We start from the raw sequence: 22,424 nt of genomic DNA, 5'->3' as shown, positions 1-22,424 counted from the left end.
TAATCTGCCTGGAGAAATAGTGGTTAGATTCTCAAAAAGACATGTGAGGGACCAAATCTTGAAAACAACATCAGGAATACCCCTGAAAATCAACAGTAATACCATATGGATACTAAAAGACATCCCATTTGAAATTAGAAAGAAGAGGAAGAAATTCAAAGACTTGGCATTGTTTCTACAAACAAGCAACATACAGTACGAGTTGGTTCCCGAAGGGCCACTCTTCAGAATGAATTTTTAAAAAGAAAGAATTGACTCTGAGGAATTTCACATTACCCCTTTTAACCCATTTTGAAGTCATTTTTGATCCGTCATGGAGTAAACCGGTATAGGGCTGCCATTTCACACATGGCTTTCCCCTTCTGATAAAGAGCTGGATCTGAAGTGGTTTGCCATTTCAGACTGCACCGCTTTTTCCCCACCGCTTTTTCCCCGCACGGGCGATCTCCGGCTTTTTTCTATGAACATTCGCTTTAGAGCGCTATAGCGCTATAACACAACACACCAGGCATTCCAATGGGGTCGATATAATGCTGTTGCGTTATAGCGTAATACCATTATAGCACTATAGGGCTATAAATGAACGTTTAAAAAAAAAAGCCGGAGATCGCCCATGCGGGCGAAAAACGGTGGGGATAAGCACATCGGCACCGGGAGAGGAAACTGAAGACTACTTGGAAGCAGTTGACAGGTAAAACGCTTCAGCCCCGTTTCCTAAACGGGACAGAAGTGTTTGTGTGTGAAATTACAAATATATTCTGGTAGGGAACCGGTTCTAAAACGGTTCTGTCTGAAATGACAGACCAGAATCCATTTGGGAACCGTTCCTCTTCTGGATTATATCGTCTGTCTGAAATTCCTCACTGTTAAGAAAGCAAATGAGTTCTTGAAGCAGCAACTGGGAAGGTCCGGAGACAACGACAAAGATGAAGACCAGGATAAAGAAAGCGGTGAAAACTCTTCTTCAGCTACTGAGGAGGACTCTGATTCGGAGTTGGGGGCTGCAGCCCCCAAAACAGATTATGATTTGAGGAAAAGAAATGCTAAGAAATGAGTTGCGGAGGAACTCTGAATTCCACCTTTAAGAAGCTACATTTATGTTTGATGCTTTTGTGATTGCCTTAAACAGTAATTTATATCGGGTTTGGGGGAATATTGGCTAGATTTAAACATTCAAGCTCATTGTACTATTAATAGATTAGATTAATCATTTTATAAGCTTATGTAATGATCTTCACTACTTGGGTTTTTAGTGGTTAACTTTTCTTTCTCCCGTAGTTATTAGATTCCCTTTCCTATTTTCTTTGTAGTTTATAGAAAAGCAATAAAAAATCCCCTTGGGGGGGGCCAAAAAAAAAACCTGCCCAGAGACATTTCTTTTTCTCTTGCTGCCATGGGATCGCATTCCTTGCAAGTCTGCCCTTGTTGCTGCACAGCTCTTTGGCAGTGACTGTGCGGCTCATAACCCTTCGGTGGTTGCTGTGCAGCCGCAGACATCAAGGCAGCTCCATAGCAGCAGAAAACAAGATGACCGGCCTGGAGAGGAGCACGTTTCCTACATAGCGATGTGCTCCCAAACAAGAATGCTGCCTAAACACTGTTCCTAAGATACCATCAAACAGACTGGATGAATGTAGCTTAAGCACTTCTCCAGAGTGTGTGCGCCTCCTGGGTTACAGCACACAGGTTACTTGTGGACAACACCCCACCAAAAGCCACAGGTTCATCGCTGACATATGCCAGTGCCTTTCCCCACACAGCAGAGGAAGGAAAGGAAGTTATGGTGCAATCTTGTGCATTGTACTCAAACGTTACAGCTTGCTGAGTTTGGTGGGACTTGCCCCCTAATAATGTAGGCTTGCAGCCTTGGTGGACAGGGGGGACCCATATTCAGATTCCCAGACATGTAATTTGTCTGCAAAAAAGCAGTTATGGAGGGCTCCAGATAGAAGAGAGAGTTCAGTCTTCTCTCATACCATTTCCCCAATTGGAAATGCTCCTCCCCAGGTCCTTTAAGTTCCAAGAAGGGGGGGGGGAGCATTCATAGCATGCTCCTCTTTTTGTTCAGCTGGGGCTAAAACAGCCCAGGGGCTATTTCCAGCCTTCTGATAATAATTCGGCATTAGAGAAATGGTAGGAGAAGTTAAAGGCCACTGCAGCCCCAATCTATGCCCCCCCTCCTTACCAATCACTGCTTTTTGTAGCTAGATTACACATCTGGGGATCCAGATGGAGACCCACAGTATCACATGTCATTAGTGTTGGGGGGGGGGAGTCTGCACATTCTTCACCACTGCAGAAATAAGTGTCCTGAACTGAACTTCGGATGGTAAGTCAGCTGTAAATAGATTTATTCCTTGTGTCAGGAAATGGGTGGATTATACAGTTCTGCTGTTTCCGGTTAAATGATATACTTAGCTGGACATGCAGTTTGCTGTGTTTTTTTAAAAAACATGGTGGGTTCCTTGCGGCATAAGTCTTCTGTACATGATATCACTGAAGCCATTCTCTTAAAGGGTTTCAGATTGCCAGTCTTCCAATGGAATGTGTCATTTCAGGGGGACAGTAACCTTGCCAATGCTCCACATTTTAGCTGCCCACAAACATTTCCAAAGTCATCACCAAAAATGGCCCATTGCACATAAGGCAGGCTAATTTCACACATGTTGGATAATGCACTTTCAATGCACTTTAGCAACTGTTTGCAAGTAGATTTTCCTGTTTCACACAGGAAAATCCAGCTGCAAAGGATTGCTAGAACACATTGAAAGTGCATTATCCAAAGCATGTGCACTTAGCCACAGTTTTCCACACGGATAATATTCCACTACAGGAAGCATATGATGCTATGTGGAAGAACACCCACAACTATACATGTGTGATTGTGTATATATATGGCAAAACAGACATGTGCATTTGTCACACTGTTTTCTTACGGAGATGCAAAATCCGCATGAAGAAAAAACTCTTTTGTGAAGCAGTGCTATTGGTGCAATCCATACTTTTACTCAGAATCCTGCTCAGGTTTATTACTTATCCAGATAAGTAAAAAAGGGCAAGAGTACAGTAGCACCTTAAAGACTAACAAAATATGTGGCCGGGTATCAAAAACAAGGGTATCAAAACTGTTCTGAAGAAGTGAGCAGTGACTCATGAAAGTTCATCCCCTGCCACATATTTTTTATATAATTTTTATTTTCTACATAAATCCTACAAAAGCTACACACTAACTAAAATTACAGCTATACAATGACCATATATGATAATAATTATTTCTTAAATCAAAGCTTTTCTCTTATTCAGATTAAGAATAAAAATCCTATTCTATTATTTCAATATGCAAAAAATTAAAATTGTTGACAATGCAAGATTATGTGACAATATAAACATTTCTTCTAAAGTTTAAGCTATTTTCTGCCTTTCCTTCCTCTCTTCTTGCTTATATCGTCCCGGGGTGGTTTGGGTGCTGCTATTCCCAATTCGGATTCAGATTCTACTTCTGAGCTGCCATCTGCAGATGTTTTGCGGCTTTCCAAGCCGTGCGAACTGTCCAGTTCTCCTTCTTCTTCTTCCTCTGTGTTCTCTGTATCATTTTTGGGTTCCTGATGTCTTTCCAAAAACTGCTTCGCTTTGGTATTTTTTGCCTTTGTAGTTGAACATCAAAAGGTAGTATCATCAGTAGGTAGTGGAATTTTCCCATAAATAGGTGGTTAAATTCTTGTATTGTTTTCTCTTCTTCCTTATCTCAAATGGAATATCTTTTAGCATTCTGTTGTCTTCTTCTTTAATTTTCAGTGTAGTCCCAGATGTTGCTTTCAATATTGCATCTCTTATAGATCTCTTAGAGAATCTGACATATTTCACCAGGCAGGTTTTTTTCTTAATAGATTCTGAATATGTCCGATAGATCATATCCATTTCACTTTGTAGTACTTCTGCCTTGATGCCTGTCACTGGTGCAAGCGCTTCACTAAGGATTTCTTTCAGATTCTCAGATTTGTCTTCTGGTACACCTTGAAATCTCAACATGTATGAAGATTTTTCCATTTGTAAATGCAAAAGTTGAGTTTTATCTGAGGATCTTTCTTTTCCCACAACTTCCAGTCTTTGATCAATTGCTTTAGTCTTGTTTTCAACTTCTTCTGTTCTTTTATTGGATTATTTTAGCTGTTTTTGTAAAGACTCCAAGGTCTTGCTGATGTTAGTCATCTGAGCCACCAGAGGTCACAATGCAGTATCCAGCATGCCTGCAAAGTCAAAGTTCACTTCCGGGACGTGTTGACAGTTCCTTGTTGAATCTTCGCTTTCAGCCCAATAAGACAAACTAACACGGCTACCCATCTTGGTCTATCCCAGGTAAGTGTTCTTCAGATAGCACTGTCTCTTTGGGCATCATGAGACAATGACTGCAGCATGCAAATGATTGTTTTCAGAATCTTCAAGGCAGTCTTGTCAATGTTCATAGTACAAACACTCTTTTTTTTTACTTTCTCCCATTGTGAGTCTCCCCTGCCCCCATCCTGCCACCCGCCATCCCACCACTAGAGTGCAACTTGCCCACCAGCCTCAGAATTGGGAAAGAGAGGGAGGGTGCTGGCCTCTTTCCCCTGCTGCCTGTCTCCCTGCCCTGATCTTTCCCCTTGCTGCTCTGGGCTGCCTTGCAGTGTTCCCTCTAAGCTGAGCTAGTGTGAGCTAGCTCACAATTTTTTAGCCTCCGGCTCACACATTTTTGTCGTAGCTCAGGAAGGATGGCTTCAGCGCAAACTAATTGATGCAGTAGCCAAATTGCTCAATCACAACATTAATGCCAGTAACTCACAAAGTTGAATTTTTTCTCACAAGACTCCACAGCTTAGAGGGGGCATTGCTGTCTTGTAACCTCTCCCATCCTGACCTTCCCCAAGCCTGAGCTCAGCCTTATCTTCTGACTACACCCCTCCCCTCTGCCTGGCTCCCTGCCTTCTTCTCGGCTGTGTCAGAGTGATCTTCCTGGGTCCCAGCCACCTTCTTGTCCTGGCCTTCCCTCCATGGGTGAACCTCTGGGCCACGGCTGTCCGCAGCTCCGGCAGCTGGGGTGGGGTTGAGATGGGACCAGGCGTCAGCTCCCAACAGCAATGGCCTTTGGTCAAGCTAATTTTGCAGATTTTCATAGAGCCTCAAGGTGTACTAAACAAAGTCAAAACTAACTCCCAGCATTGTGGCATTGTCTGCGGCAAGAAATGTGGTGTGGTTATTTTGAGTCTCTATGGGCAGTGAATGTGATGAATAACACGATTCTGCCCCCTCCATGCCTTGAACAATCTGGGAATTATATTTAAAGGATGATGATGATAAAAATAAGATTTTAAATGCTGAATAATGGGTCCTTAGGCTACAGCTTCCTATCAGCGATTTCCCCACCCAAATACAAAAGCTTTATGGCACTATGAATGCACAATGGATACACTACATATGATTCTCCCGATTTTTTTAAAAAAATATTTCAAAAAAAGAAGAAAAAAGAACAAATCGAAAAGAACTTAAAATCCACCAACTAAGGAAGATTTTTTTTTAAGGAAAAAAGAAAATAATAATACATAAATATAAGACAAAATTATAACAAGAGTGGTGGCAAATCTACACATAAGTTTCTATAAATGATTTCCAAGCATCTAAAAATAAGTCTATATATTGCCATCTATATGCCATATGTTCAAGCACTGATAGAGTTCTAAGGTCCTCGATCCATTGATTTACCGGAGGTGGGCTTTTATCTTCCCAGTATCGTAATATGAGTCTTCTAGCTGTAGTAAGGGCACAGAGGGTCCTTTTCCGTTGACCATTGGTTAGCCTCCAAGAGATGAGCAGGTAGTTTAAAAGTACATTAAAATCCTCAAAATCAATGAACATCTAATACAAAACTGATATGAGTAGTAACTTCTTCCCAGACAAAATGAATGACTGAACACCCCCTAAGCATATGTTTAAGTGACATGTCCTGTAAGTTATAACACCTTTGCTAAAACGTTGCTGTGGTGTCTAGTAAGAACATAAGAACTTAAGCGAAGCCAATGTTGGATCAGGCCAAAGGCCCATCCAGTCCAACACTCTGTCACACAGTGGCCAAAAATACCAGGTGCCATCAGGAGGTCCAGCAGTGGGGACAGGATACCAGAAGCCCTCCCACTGCTGCCCCCCCCAAACACCAAGGATACAGGGCATCCCTTGCCCCAGACTGAGAGTTCCTATCTATACCTTGTGGCTAATAGCCACTGATGGACCTCTGCTCCATATCTATATATCTAATAGCGAAGGCGACCCCTGCGTGCGGATATCTAAATCCGCATTCAGGGGCACCTGGGGGACAGGGAGATTTTCCTGCACACTTGGAGCAGTCCTCAGGTGTGCAGAAAAATCTGAAAAGTTTTAAAAACTATACGGGGGATATTTAAACCCCCCAAAAGTAAAAGAGTCCCCTGCACATACGCACTTACCACTGCGAACTGTGGCAGATCCTCCTGATATGCATGACTGCCATTTCTTTGGAAAGGAGCAATGCCCATATATTCCAGCTGTGATACATGTACCTCCAATACAGATTAATTTGATGTCTGGCACCCATGTAACCACGGTGGAAATCCACAGATGAAACCGTGATCATGCATATCGGTAGGATTACATGTAGCACATCTGTCCCGCACACGTGTTCACAGTGCCACAAACATAACAAGTAAAAAGAGCTACAAATGCTTTTTAATGCTTCCTCTTATAGGGAAAAGTGACATTTGATTAATGCAGAAGGTACAATTTCACAACTCCATTGACTGTAATACGGAATGCATGCAAAGCATATGCTCAACATCTGATAAATAACATCTGATCATCTGATAAACCCACAAAGCTGCCTTGTATGAAGTCAGACCACTGGTCTGTCAAGGTCAGCACTGTCTACTCTGACTGGCAGTGGCTCTCCAGAATCTCAGATAGAAGTCTTTCACATTACCAACTTTTGTTGTTGTTCAGTCGCACAGTCGAGTCCAACTCTTCACGACCCCATGGACAAGATCTTGCCAGGCCCTCCTGTTTTCCGACGTCCTCTGAAGTTTGCTCAATTTCATGTTTGCTGCGTCTATGACACTGTCTAACCATCTCATCCTTTGCCGTCCCCATCTTCTTTGACCTTCAATCTTTCCCAGCATCAGGGTCTTCTCCAGTGAGGGGTCTTCTACCAACTACCTGATCCCTTTAACTGAAGATGCCAGGGGACTGAACCTGGGACCTTCTGCAGGAATTAGGAGCAAAGCTAACAGGCTTATCCCTCCACCGTGAGGCTTTTCCTTCTACCCTTACTACCAGTGTTGTCAGAGCCAAGGCCACAGGAGAGAGATAAAGAAAGTTGCCTCTGTCGCTCTATGGAGATCTCTGCACAGATTTATAATATCTTTGGTGTTGCAGTTTTACAAAGACATATGATATTAAAATTCCAGGCCTGATAATGTTCTAAGATTCCACAAATACAGGATGAGCTCTTCCTATTGGCAAAACTGTGGCCTATGACACCTAGATCTCCTGTAACAAGCACCAGAGTCTTGCCTTCAAGTACTGCCCCATTCATGGCAGACGGTGCAGCAGTTGTGCAAGTATACCAATGAAGCTCTCTTGCCTTAAATGAATAGGCGCCTCCTCTCTACAAGAGTTCTCTGAGTGGACTGAAGAGCATGTAGAACTCGTCTTCAGTTCGACTATTATTTGGGAATAAAGTGCATTAACTTCAGAGGGACTGGCTTCCTCATAATGCATTTCTGACTAAGAGATAAGTAATATGTTTACAACCATGACTGCTCAATGTTTTTAAGAGACATAGTAAAATCATTCATGTGTACTGGAATCACTATATTTAACAGTAAAGTGAGTGGATTGTGCCCATCACAAAAAGGGAAAGCCAGGCCATGCGAAGACAAAAATAGGGGTTTCCACATATTTGGGAGTGTGTCCTTCAGCTGTTTGTTTATTCATTTACATTATTTATATAAAAAAGACTTTGCAAATTAACCAAAAGAAAAAGATACACACACATTCCCAAAAGATGAAGAAATATGCTTTAGGAAGCCTTGAATGTTGAGACTGCTTAAAGGGGAAATCTGCCCATTCAGATCCCTGGGAAATTAGAGAAACTTGGAAGTTGAGTACACAGGGTAGTGTAGGTTGGGGGGATTTCCAAGTTGTCCCCAGCCTGTGTTAATTTATTAACTTCATTTATACCCTGCTTTTCTCCCCAATAGGGACCCAAAGCAGCTAACACCATTCTTCTGTCCTCCATTTTATCCTCACAGCAGCCCTGCAAAGTAAGTCCAGCTGCATGTGTGTAACTGGCCCAAGGTCGCCCAGCAAGCTTCCATGGCAGAGTGGAGATTCAAAACTCTTTTTCTTCATGGAACTAGAATGTTTATTGAACCAAGTTCAGATTTGCAGACTAGGCTCTCTCCTGCCTGATCCCATTCCATATACTTACATGGAAATGCTTTTTCTTTTGTGAGAAATACAAAGCGTACTCTGACAATTCATCTTGAAGACAGGCTGTCAATTGAACAGTGTATTTATGAGAAAAATCAACATCACACATTGACAAGTGCTGATGTAATCCAGATTGGTTGCTATCCAAGAAAAGAAGAGGGCAGGAGGTTTAATACACTAGCTGAGCAGGAAAAGAGTTGGTTAATATTTAGCCTCTCGGACACTCCCTTGGTAGCAGTAGAAGGCAGGAGAATGTTGGAATGTAGCAGCAGCAGCCTCACTGTTGTTGGTGTTACATCATAGCCATTTAGAACAAAGCAACAAGGCAGACTTTTTAAGAGGAGCACATAGAAGAAACATTTTAGAAGTGAAGCTGAAGAACTGAAAAGTCAAAAGACATCATTACATGCAATAGCAAGCTATTGCTAAGCCTAACCAATCTAAGACACTAAAATCTGAACCTATGTAAAACGCGAGAATCTCAACCTACATAAAATGCAAGAATACTAACCTAACAAAAACACAAGAATCTCAACCTAGATAAAAATGTGGAAATCTTAATGTAAAATGTGAGGATCCACAAAAAAACCCCACAAACCAACTCCAGCAAAGCATGAACTTAAAAAAACACAACAACACTTGAAACTCACTGAATCTTATCTAAAGTAGCTTGGCAAGCCAATGCCAAGCCCTGCGAGACTCAGAAACATGGAGGAAAAAAGAAAAGAAAAAGAAAAAACAGTCCTGGGAGCCTGCAAATGCTGGCTCCCAATATTTCGGGTTAATCCCAAATATTTCCAGAATTTTTCAGGACCCATTTTTTGGTATCCCAAAAAATCCCAGATACATATATATCTGGAAGATACCAATAAGGTATTTTTTAAAATATATTTTTTTCTTGGGAATATCCAAACACACATCCCTAGGCCTCAATATGTGGAAGTTCCTTCCTGGGAAAGCAAAAGACATAAGAGACGAAAGAGAGAAGAACTAAATGTGTGATATATGACAATGCATTCTGGTTGCAGGTAGTTGCATTGATCCAAAGCAAAACCTTTACACAAAAGCCATGGACTACCTTTTATTTAGACTAACCAAAATGACACAAAACAGTGTGCAAGTTTGTGAGTTCTCCAGAACTCTTCAGCAGACTGAATGTTTAAAAGGAAGGGGTGTGTGGAAATAAAAGATATTTCAGGCTCTGATCCTTAGGTCTTTTGTAAACATTCTGAGTAACTGCCAAGCAAGTTTGTGTAGATAAAACTGTGCAGAATGGACTTGGTGTCAAGCTAAATCTTTGGTCTTCCAGGAAGAAGAAGGAAAAATGGAAGCATCTGGTTCAAGATATAAATACCTGTAACTGATCATTTGTTTTTCTAACAACAAAAAGAACACATGGCTTCCTTAAAAGGCTGAGAGAAGGAAATCATGTTGGTCATTATGTTAACAATACTGAAGATTAATTTTAGTTGATGCAAGGACTAGGTAAAGAATCAACAGAAGCCAAATTGGAAAATATCACCTAACAATGGGGATACACTCTGGTTGATTATACTAACTGAACCTTATTATGGTACCACATGGATTCACTTCTTGATGCTGAAACACTCTGGAGGAATACAGATGAAGAACAGACCTACACTTCATCCTCCAGCACTAGTCAGAACATTTTCCACAGTGAGACTTGGATACACCATGCAATTTTTCTGGCATTGGAGCATTTCTGCTTCCAAGAATGACTCTCAAAGCAGATTAGCCAAGGTCACCACCTCCCTCACTAAACAACTCCTATCAGAACCAAATCTCTTTAATGCTGGGGCAGGCTCGGGCAAGCATCCTTAAGAGTTTTTTCAGGACTCTGAAGTGTATTTGATGTGGCTCTCTCCAAGCTACATAAACGAGTAGATCAGGTATAACTGAACACCTTTTGTCCCAGGTGCGTTTGCTATAAAAAACAACAACTAATTTGACCTCTTCTACCACTGTTTTGGGTGCCAGCCTCCAGGTAGGACCTGGGGATCCCTCGGAACGACAGCTCATCTCCAGACTAAAGAGATCAGTCCCCCTGGAGAAAATTGATTCTTTTCAGGATGGACTGTATGGCATTGTCCCTGTCTTCCCCAGGCTCCACCCCCAAATCTCCAGGAGTTCCCCAACCTGGATCAGCAAACCCTACCCCGCATCCCCTGCCGGTGGCCAGAGGGGACCTGGCAACCCTAACCACTGTTGCATTGCCCTCTGAATTCAATTCAACCCACTTAACTTTAACAAGGAAGGGGGAGAAGAACTCAGTGTTCACTGTGACATCAGAAGGTGGCTGTAAAACTGTTGTCAGTAGCATATACTGCATTACTACGACTAAGGTTTGCTGCTACCTCTCTTCTTTCCCTGCTTTACAACCTGAATGTTCTTTCCAATCCTGCATTTATTCAACAGCATGGCTAAGCTCAAGGCAGAGGATCAGACAGGTTTACTGAGAAATGGTGTGTCCTTTGTTGAAGATACTGGATGGGTCTAATATCAGGATTGCCAGAAGCTGTGACAGAGTAACAGGTAATGGATGCTCCCTAAGTGCTGTGTGATCTTGTGCTTCGTTGCAGTGTCTGGAATAGACATTTGGTGAAGAGGGTACGTGTGCACCACTGCACTGTGTTGCATTTCTTTATGTTTTCAATTGCCTCCTGATGTCCCAGTATAGTCCTTCCAGATAAATGCACCACTGCCATCTTCTTCTGATATTGCTCTTGGAATCAATTTAATGGGGGAAAGGGCTCAGTAAGGACGAAGATGACTGTATATATTGCCAAGCTTTAAATAAAAACAACTGCCATCAGAACAGCTGGAGAAAGGGTGAGATCGCACAGTGCTTATCCAGTGCAATGAAAGGGCACTGCAGGGAATGTACAGTGCAATAAAAACAATTGATTTAAGTGGCGTTCGACTGGAGTAACTGCATTAGATTGCACTACTAGCATCTATAATGAGGTGCAAACATTCACACATGGAGAAAGGCCAGCGTGCTTCTGGACATCAGGGTTCATGCACAGAGCAGGCCTGGATCCTGCTTTTTACTTGAAGAACACTGTGGCAACACAATCAAAGAAGGCAATTCTTGGACCAAAAGTCTATACTTTAGAACCACTGGGCACGTGATTGCACTTTTAAAGATCTCATTTGCCATATTTATTCTGTGCCTGGTGGTTTTATTCTGGAAAAACTTGTTTTCTGGTCCATATTGAATTTATATTTTGCATCCATTCTGATTGTGTCTACATGAGTGTATTATATTTTTATAGCCATCTTGCCACTCAATTGTTTGACCTCTGAGGAAGGCCTATGCAGGCCGAAACACGGCAGGTCAGGTTTTTAAAGCCCATGTGTATTGCTATGTTATATATATGTATGTGTGTGTGTGTGTGAATGGGCCCTTATATATGTTTTAAATTTGTACTTAATAAATACATGTAGCTTTTTCTATATATCTTTTACATTTAGTTTTTAATATTGGCCCTCTTTTTCACATTGTACTAACCTTTGTTAGGTTCTGAATTTTAGTGTTAAGGTTCAGTTTTTTGCCCTTTCTGTCCCTCCTTGAAATAACATGACGAATGCCCCATGGAGAAACTTTTATTTCCAACATGATTTCAAAACTGTACTCATTTGGAGGTATTTGCAAAAGCTATCTTTCTCTCTTCTCTCCCTGCTAGTCTAAATGTGAAACCTTGCATTGACCTAATAATTGCTTAAGCAAGATGATTTATTTTATAGCCATGTCTTCTCAAGAACAGCTTGCCATTTTCTATCAGCCTCAACTTTTCCATAGTCACCAAAACTTAGAAAAAAAGAAAAAAAAATGTTGCTGACACAAAAAACTGAAGGAAAAGTTTCTGAATCTTCCAAGGACAAATCAAAACTATGCACTGATCTACAGGTAAAGCTTTTAAATAAAAAGCAGAGCTTTATGATGATTTACAAAATGGAAGGCGGATCATCCTGACAGTGCACAGGTATCTAAGGCAAGGCACATGATACTCCTTAATGTCTACAAATCAGCTTTGGTCATTCCTTCATTGGGCTAGGAAGTTGAACAGCAACCTCATTTACCCTCCACTCCACTCTTTAAGAACGGCAGCCATGACTAATGAAATGAATAAATATCAGTGTCTAGATATAGTAATTAGTCCAATTTTGAATTTCTACATGGCTTTAAATATAGATTACATTCGCCTACAAAATTCCACTGTCTTTTGAGTAATCACTCATTATTGTTTGGCCATTCTAAGCTTTTCAAATAATAAATTGTCATTCTTGACCATCTGTTTTACAAAAGTGATCTGCTTCACACCCTACAGACTAAGCAGAAGTCCCTGAGCACTACTTTCTGCCATCTGTCATGGAGAAAGGAGTGGAGCCAATGCAGCAGTAGTCTAGGGCTAGTCCAGCCAGGTGGTCCCGAAGGCTGCCCAAGAGGATAAACACTTCCTTTGTCAACTGACCAGCCTACAGCATCTTACAGGGTGAACGAGGCAGTTTCAGTGCCATAGCCAGGTTTGCATCCAAACACGGAAAAGGATCTAGATATTTTGTTTCCTCTTTTTTTTCCTGGAGTTTGGCCACCCCTCTCTCTAAATGGGATATCAGATGCTGGTCTGTAATTGTTTACCCAGTGTATTATAGTAGTTAGTCTGCTCAACTGAGATCTGAGAGAACCAGATTCAAGTCTCCACACCTCCATGAAGGTCGCAGGGAAATCTTGGGCCACTCATTTTCTTTCTACCTAATCTAACTCACAGGCTAGTTAGGAGGAAGACAGGACACCCATCTGTTTCCAGGCACAATTCAAAGAGCTGGTTATTATCTTTAAGGCTCTAAACAGCTTGGGTCCGGGATACCTGGAGGATCATCTCCTCCAGGCTGCCAGTTAAGGTCTGCCCCTCAAGCCTTTCTCTCTGTGTGCCCTCGGCTTCAGAGGAGAGGCAGGTGGTGACTAGAGATGGCATTTTCTGTTGTGGCACCTTTTCTCTGGAACACCCCTCCCCTTGAAGCTTCCCTGGTGCCTGCTTTACTGTCTTTTAGATGTCAGGCCGAAACATTTCTTTTTACCCAGGCTTTTAATTAGAGGTTTTTATCTTACCAGTTTTTAATCATCTTCTTCTGTTTTATGGACAGTTTTTATGCTGTTTATGTTCAATGGCTTGTTTTTATATTGCTACGTTGGTTTAATTGTAAGCTGCCTTTAGCAGGAGTCTGAGGAGGCAGCATAGGAATATACTAAATAAAGAAGGGGAGAACAATGTACATTGGTTCTGAGCTCCTTGGTAGAAGGAAGAGATAAAAATGTACTAAGTAGGCTTAGATTGGTGTTATCTAAAGGCAGTTACTTCAAGAGGGGTAGTATTACTATGGTTTCCATAACAACTTCATTGCTTGAAGACTTTGCATAACAAGTTACTAATATGATTTTGCATTCAAATGATGATAATTTTAAAACAGTGGGTATAGATTTTTCATAGGTTTATTATTGTTTAGAACTTCAAAATCGGCGGCCTGATACTATCTGAGATATTAACATGTATTCACTTCATTAATCATGACTTCCATGTGTTAAAGATGGTGGCAAGAAAAGTGCCTTTTCAGGATAAATGACTTCTTCAGCACCTCAGCACAAAGTCTAGTAAAAAAACAACAACACATGGGCTGTATATATATATGGCTAGAGTAATTATGATGTTTTTTTCCACTTAAAGGCTCAGAGCTGTCAAAACATGGGAGGGTTCTCTTAAAGAGACAGAGAGCACCTCAGCACAAAGTCTAGTAAAAAACAACAACACATGGGCCGTATATATATATGGCTAGAGTAATGATGATGGGTTTTTTTTCCATTTAAAGGCTCAGAGCTGCCAAAAGATGGGAGGGTTCTCTTAAAAAGACAGAGGTTGTTTGTAGACCACTGTGATGCTGGCAAAGTTTCATCCTAGGCACTTCAAAATGATTTTCAACCACGAAAGGTCCTCTGCAGTGCACAGGCTGTATAAATATGAATGGACTAAAAGTTTCTTTTGGTAGCCCAAATATTCTGCTGAGCAGTGATGGTAAAGATGAACAGCATTGTTGTGTTTGTTGCCCCCCCCCCTTTCACTTGGAGAGACAGGAACAGGCTTTTCATGTATTGGAGAGAATAATCACGACAGAATTGTTTAGCGTTCCTGCTTCTACTAGGATTTTCCTTATGAGGACTACTATTTGCAACGTATTAGATCAGTCAAGTATCTATAAGTTAGGGCTGCATGAAGTTCTATGAAGACCTGAATTGTTCAGCATGAAAATCACTGTACGATAACTAAAGGCACTTCAAAACTTGGTAGACATGTATCTATTCAAACTGGGAAGAAATGAGAGTGGGGGAAGAAAGTTGTTCTAATAATTTCCAGGTTATCAAAAACAAACAAGACTAAAAGGGAAAAGGCCAACTTTATGAAACCTGCTTAGACGCAGATCCACCGAAAAGCATGCAACTGCAGGGGGCTGTTGCATGAGCAATACTCTTTCATATAATTAAAATGTCATATTAGAAAAGATATTTTGAGGTTTTGTGGCCGATAATGGATTATCTGGTGCTGCTGGCAATTCTCCGGTAAAGGCAGTGAACCGATATTCCGGGTGAAGGTCCTTTTTCAAGTCGGCTAGCTCTGCTTCTAGTTCCTCAGCCTGTGGGGAAAACCATTAAGATACAAGTAAAACCATAACAAGCATCAGCACATTGACATGACATTAGAAATGGCAACGTATTGCATTGTGCCCCAAACCAGCAGCTACTGTTCTGTCTGTAAAACTGGATACATAAACTGAATAGCTGCCACACTGGTCTCAAAGTAATATCCAGGATTGTTTTCAGCTATTTCCATGTTGCTGTTGTTTTCTCTCTACATGGACAGCAAGAAGTCCCCACAGTTTTAGGGACTTTCCAGACTGCATCATGCCCACTCTATGTATGGCTCCTTTGTTTCCTTCTTCTTCCCCTTTACTCTGGAGAAAATATAAAACTCATTTTCTCTGAAGGCAAATTGCAACATGGCTGTAGGTGGGGCATAAATGTGGACACTCTGCTACAGTCATCACAAAGGTCGGGGGACTCAGCGCCACCTTCAAAATTGTAGAGCTGAGCTCCGCATTCTCCTTAATCCCCAGCCTTTAAAGGGCTTTCGTCATTTCTTTACTATTTCTGCGCTGTAGCTATACGGTGTGGCTGGAGAAAAAGATGCCTTTTAAATTGTTACAGACATCTGCCACCTGAGAGCAACACTGAAAGTAAAAAGCAACTTTTCACTGTATTTCAAAAGGAAGAGACGTAACTCACCGTTTGAAAGTCTTGATCTGCTCTTTCCATATCTTCATGGGGTATTCCTGTTAACTTTTTCCTTCTTTCTTTCATTATCTGTGTGAGCTGCCTGATACGGTTTTCCACTTCCCTGTATTTGGCAGCTCTGAAAGAAATGGAGGAAAATATACATATTTTTCAAATCTTCCGTGCCTACGTATCTTCTTAAGATATATGCTGCATTTCTAGCATACACTATCACAGCAATTAAAAAGAAATGTTAGTTATGCAAACACAATGGCAGTCCTTTCAACATTCTGCTGCCTATGGCATGATTCACACATGACAAACAAGCCTTCGTTTGTCATTACAGGAATGAGCCCTGGGAGATATCTGGCTCATTTGCTGCTTCCCTCCTTTCCTTCCCTCTTACCCTTTAACAGCACAGGAGTAAAACACCTTTGACTCACTAACGATGGCTTGCTGTCTTGCCTTAAAACTGGGGTTCTATACCACAGCGACAGAAGAAGCTGTGTTTTGCTGCTGAGAGTGGAAATGCTTAATTTCTGAGAAGTGTGTAAAAAGAGGAGGGATGGGAAAGAGGACAGAGCCTCAAACTGTCAAGGCTTGTTCCCATAATACAAACCATGGTTTGTTGTTACGTGTGAATTATGCCTTGCCTGTATGGTTTGGGGAAGGAGTTTTAAAAATCTGCAAACATGAAGTAAGTGTGAAATAAAACACGAGCATAACATGCTAGGTCCACTCTACAAAAATGTTGTCATGCTTAAGATCCATTGATTTCAGTAGGATATAAACTTGTCTAACATTTCTGGATCAGAGCCTCTGACCTTGATCAAAAATCCATCACTGTGAATATTAGAAGTGTGATTCAAGAAGCACTGCTGCAAGATGCCACCCATTTACTTGAGTGGGCTTCCTTGGGACTCATGTGCCATTTTTATTTATTATTATTATTTAAAACATTTATATCACATAATCTATTCCTTTTTTAAAGAAAAAATTACATTCCATCTTGTAGTCAATTTATGGCAGCCCAGCTATAAGTGCATGACTGTTACACAGTAAATGTAGGAGGGTGAAAGGCATTTTTGAGTAAATCACCTTTGTAACATGACAAAAAGTTTCAGTGCACCCATGAAACAACATGTAGGACTACAATATATTTAATGTTTTCCATCCTGCTTCTGAAAGCTCCTAAAGCAGATTATTTATAACCATTAAAAGACAGTCTCTAATCTGCAGTATACTGGAGATTGTGACAGATAGATGATAGATTGATTGATATATAGGTAGGTAGGTAGGCACAGAGAGACAGACAGACAGAGACAGATAGTTTGTTTGCTTATGCAGTTCTATAGTTGTTTAGCCCAGAATACACACAGAGAAACAGCAAATTTACCCAATATTTGAGCACCCATAAGGAGAGGTCTGCATAACAACATGCACATGTATCTTGGAGTCTAGAAACAACCATGTCCCTGGATTTTAGAATCCAGGTCCAGTCAGGGATCCCAGACTTGGGTACCTGAGTGTCTCAAGAAACCTGTACCTGTGTGCAGAACATCCAGACTTCACGTATTTCCTGTGGGAAATAGCACTGGTATTTCCTACAATGATGTGCGGAGCCGCTCTAAGATGAGGGCTGTTTGATGAGCAGTCTGCCAGACCTTCATGTGTCTTACAATAAAAGCAATATCCAATAAAGCCATTCTTAAACAAAAACATAATATTAAATACATGCCAAACTTGAGTGCAGTTGTTGAATGCTCCAGTTTGGCATATATTTACTTTGGCTTTCTTCTGCTGAAACATTCTATTAGGCTAATAACTTAATATCTGGATTTTGGTGGTACAAAAACTACAGTGCATACAAGTCTAAGTTAATTAATAACAATAATAACAACAAAATCAACAACAGATCAAATCAATACAGAATTTAAATAAGCCTCCAATAGAAAACACCAACCACCAATTTAAAAAAAGGCCATTGTAAAAAAGGACAGCCTTGCAAGCCTTTAAAGAGCGGCCAAGCTTCTAATATTTATTGGCAGGCCATTCCATAAGCTTGGGGCCACTACGGAGAAGGCGGAAGAGCAAGCTGAGGGTGGCTGTTCTAACAATTGTGACAACAACAGATCAAATCAATACAGAATTTAAATAAGCCTCCAATAGAAAACACCAACCACCAATTTAAAAAAAGGCCATTGTAAAAAAGGACAGCCTTGCAAGCCTTTAAAGAGCGGACAAGATTCTAATATTTATTAGCAGGCCATTCTATAAGCTTGGGGCCACTATGGAGAAGGCCGAAGAACAAGCTGAGGGCGGCTGTTCTAACAATTGTGCGATGCAGCACAACAAAAAGTTTCTGATCCTAAGCTTTGAGATTACAGTAGCATGGATCAGCATAGCCAGAAAAGTTGAGGCTAGAAGGGACAGCAAATGTCCCACCACATGCCATTGGTAAAAGCAATTTTTGTCCATTTCTCCATCAACAAGGAGAGATTCATCAAAACCCCCAAGCTCTTGACTGACTCAGATGATGAAAGAAACCCCATCCAAAGCTGGCAACACATTCTCTGTCTCCGAGGAAGGGACTTCAAAGTTGGAAGTGGGAATCATGGGAGGGGAAAAGTTACAGGGACTACAGTGCATCGATTTCCCTTCTCCTCTGCCCCAACCAGTTTCAAACTTCAGTGCGCTAGAAGGAGCTGGATGCACAGCAGAGCTGAACTCTCTACTCTCCTCTGTTCTTTTTAACAGGCTGCATGGAGTTAATGGAAAAGTTGGCAAATGAGCCAATGTGGTGTGGTGATTGGGCTATTTGCCTTAGACCAAACAGACCTATTTCAAATTCCTGTTTAGCTGTGAAACTCTCATTGAGTCCCACTGAATCAGGCTCTCTCCCTCAGCCTGAGCTACTTCAGGGAGTAGCTGTAAGAAAATCCCCCACACATAATCCCCCTCCATCACCATGAGTTCCTGGGAAGATGGGTGGAATATAAATCTAACATATATAGACAGAGGAATTTCTTAGGTTGCTTTTATCCAGACTCGGAGAAGACAAGGAGTATCTGTCTTCTGCATTCTGCTTAGCAAAGATTGACTGTGATTAACTCTTCTTTTATTTATTCTTCTAATTATTGCTATTTGACCAGAGTGTTTGTCCAGCACATACTAGGGTACTTCAATGGCACTGAACTTGTTTGGCTATCTATACAGAACTGTTTTCCCTCTCACAACCCCCCCCCCAAAGAATATTCCACAGTTTCTCTTGAGCAATTAGGACCTTAAGCTGACTTTCTGGTAGTCAACCCCAAACTGATGTGCCTTTGATTGAATTCGATTGTGCCACTCTTTTATAACAACTGTTTATGGTAAATGATAGACAATATGTTGATACACTGAATGCTACTTGGCTCTCTCACAATCCCTTATCTTTTCTTTAGGCTAAATGTGTCAAATTCTTTCAACATTTCACTGGCATCTGCATATGGGCTTGAAACTCAGCGTTATAGCATGGATACTGTTAAATGCATCTGCTACAGTAACAGAATACAAAATTAAAGGGAAAAACATGTAGGTCTGCCCATAAAATAGTAAGAATGCCTTGGAGTGAAAAAAATCTTATACTAGAGAGCTTTGTAGCTACATGTGCTCCATAATTCTGAAAGCAGGTTGAGCTGAAATGAGTGGGAGCTGGAGCCCAGATCCCTTAAGTGAAAATATTTGCACGAATGGATACTTATGATTTAAAAACAGTACTGGGGAAGAGCAGACTGTATGAAATGCATGAGCAGGAAGATGGGGAGGAGGGAAACAATGAACTCTCCTGTGAAATTCACACACGTAATTAAAATGTGATGCATCTGAGTTCAGAGACAACTAAAAAAACAACAACACAACAAGAGCCGAAAGACAAGATGCCAGCATGGAAAGGCCCAAGTACTCCATTACCGAGGCATTTTCAACAGTGCAAACCCAGTCTGCTTCTAGATTTGCTCTCACCTTGCCTCCTCCTCAGTGGATTTCTCAGTGCTCAGATTCAGCGTCATCTCCATTGGACCTTCTTGTTTCTTCGGCACTCCCCAGCCTTCTAGTTTGCCATGGTAATGGCTGTTGTAGTCGGTAGCAAAAGGTGGATTCTGTGAAATCGAGAGCAATGCAGCACAGTGTGGCATTAGCACATTCCAAGGGAAGCAAAAAATGTCTGCACCGGCTAAGACTACAACACTCCGCACAGCACAGGGCCCTTTGGTACCTTAAACAATCTTGTAGCAGAGAGGATTTGACTTGATGCCCCTTATCTGAAATCCTCCCCTCTTCACAATTCTCAATCGAGCCGGAATCCAGGTGCATATTAAATTTGGCAAGTGAAAGTCCTATGGAGCTTATCCAGATGTTTCCTCATCTCTACCCAACAGAGACCCTGAGCTGGGTGGCCCAGACAAGCCAGACCTCCTCCGATGTCGGAAGCTAAGCAGTGGCATTCACTAGTTGTTAATTCAAATCCCAAATGAAAGCTCAAAGCATTTATGTTGGAAGCTAGTTGCTGCTTCTCCATCCCAACACCCATCCGCCACACTCATTTCTGATCCAGCACCACAGGCAGTCAAGGTATACTCTAGTCAACCCCCCATGCCTTTTCACATGCCAAAACAGAGTGTGTGTGTGTGTGTGTGTGTGTGTGTGAGTTTTCAGCCATTTCAGCACTTGCAAGTGTGCAGGGGAAAACAAGAGCACCTCATCCTGCCACACTACTCTCCAGTATGTTTAAATCACCTCATTCGGCATTAAAATGATGGGTCTGACCCATGGACACCATCACATCTAGTTTGGCCCACAATGCAATGAAGGAAGCCACATTAGAAATTAACTCCAGGTATGCAAGATGTATGAGTGCTGGTGTGTGGGTGAACTGCAGTTAGTTTCCCCATAGGGATTTATTCCTCATACTCTGCATGAGGAGGGAGGGGGAGGAAAGAAGAACAGCAACAAACCGATCACAGCAACAGGCCAAGTTTGTACATGTATCGTCTTAACGTTAGTTAAATGTGCTATCTGAATGCAGCCTGTGGCTTATGACAGCCATCTCCGGTCCCAGCTTCCTAATTCCTGAGACCACACAGTTTGTGAAATCTTTGGAAGTCATATGGCACAATCTATTTACCTGGGAGGCAATACATAGGTAACCTGCAGCAATGGCAGCTGTGGAAAGATGATGCCCTCCACAGGATTTTGCCATTAGTGTTGGCTTCAGAATCTTGTGCCTTGAGCAATACTGCACCTTTCTCCTAGTTTTATTGTAATTGACCATGCCAGAAGAATTATGCCATCCCAGAAAATAGTGGGCTGCCACACAAATTCTTGACAGCATCAACAACATGCCAGTGTATGAAGTTATTATACAGAAAATTCTGACCTGCAGATTAGGTTGGCTAGTGTCTGAATGACTGCCACCCATTTAAGATGCCCAAGACCTAGACTTTCCCATTGCAGCATGGGATGTATCTCCTGCAGTGAATTAAATGGGTTGTTGCTAACGAATTCACTTAGTAAACAATTCAGACAAAGAACAGGATATCATCTATGAGTGGCCATTTCTTCCAGCATGCCTAGGCAACTCCCACTTTTCCTAACTTCATTATTATTGAACTTCCCCAGAGCTGGATACAACCCCAAAACAAAGCTTGGGAACCACACTGAACTGTTTGCTCGGCCTCCTACATAACAGGTGTCCCCAAACTTTACTACAAACAAGTGAACAAAGAAAAAACCCTCCAGGAGCAAAATGTGTCAAAACAAAGCCATCCTATGGTTGGCTTTTTAAATAGTACATGTCCAGGGTGAAGACTTTCTGATTCAGGGGAAGGCCTGCTAATCAATATGACTCTTCCATGTGCAGCCCTACATGTCACTGTTTGTGTCCCAATGGCTAATGTAGACCTATCAGATAAGACGAGCACAGAAGCCCCTAACCTTAATGAACCTGTGGGCACTTTGGGAATTTTGAAAAAGAAAGTGGGTGGGCTCCACAAAAAGGGGGTGGAGTGTGGCCAACCACAAAGTGATTACCACGGCTGCTGAGGCCAACCATAAAATGTTGAGAGGTTCCAGAACAAGCATTCTCCTACAGTGGGCCAACTATTTCTGAATGAGTGCTCCAGGCAGACTTAAAGATGATGCCTCCTGGGCTCTTCTAGAATGCCTTCTCCTCCTCTGAAGTGTAGGAAAACCATGATTACCTTTTTGCATTGGGGGAAGAGAAGCTTTGGGAAGAAGGAAGTGAATACCAGATGACACACCGATGGGCACCAGGTTAGTGATCACTGGACTAGCAGTAGCAAGATGTTTGAAATTGAGAATGGAGAACAGGTCTTGTTGTGAGTCGTTTCCTTGTGCCTGTGTTTGCAGCTGGCACTCCCAATTCACTTGTTTCTTTTATGGCAGCTCAACACCATTTACATATTACAAGTGAAGATCTGTGAGAGTAAATCCCCTCACTGGTCCCTGCCTGCTCCTCCTGCTTCCCCTCCCTCCACTGCTGCTTCCCCCCCCCCCACCCCACTTTTCCCCACTCTTCTTCCCCAGC

The 22,424-nt window shown here is 41.8% G+C and overlaps 1 protein-coding gene across 1 annotated transcript in view; it reads right to left on the bottom strand.

The window, feature by feature from the left end:
- Nucleotides 1-15,048: 15,048 nt before the first annotated feature.
- LRRC27 (leucine rich repeat containing 27) overlaps nucleotides 15,049-22,424 on the bottom strand; it is a gene marked incomplete at its 5' end in the record, with an annotated part of 37,099 nt that continues 29,723 nt past the window's right edge. The window contains 3 exons of the mRNA XM_015426884.1: nucleotides 15,049-15,201; nucleotides 15,851-15,977; nucleotides 19,841-19,977. Coding sequence (XP_015282370.1) covers nucleotides 15,049-15,201; nucleotides 15,851-15,977; nucleotides 19,841-19,977 — 417 coding nt within the window. The remainder of the gene's footprint in view (nucleotides 15,202-15,850; nucleotides 15,978-19,840; nucleotides 19,978-22,424) is intronic.

The sequence above is a fragment of the Gekko japonicus genome, unplaced genomic scaffold (assembly GCF_001447785.1).
Source record: "Gekko japonicus isolate JY-2015 unplaced genomic scaffold, Gekko_japonicus_V1.1 scaffold35, whole genome shotgun sequence".
Taxonomy (NCBI): Eukaryota; Metazoa; Chordata; class Lepidosauria; order Squamata; family Gekkonidae; genus Gekko; species Gekko japonicus.
The sequence above is the reverse complement of the archived record's forward strand: the minus strand, read 5'-3'. Positions and strand labels throughout refer to the sequence as shown.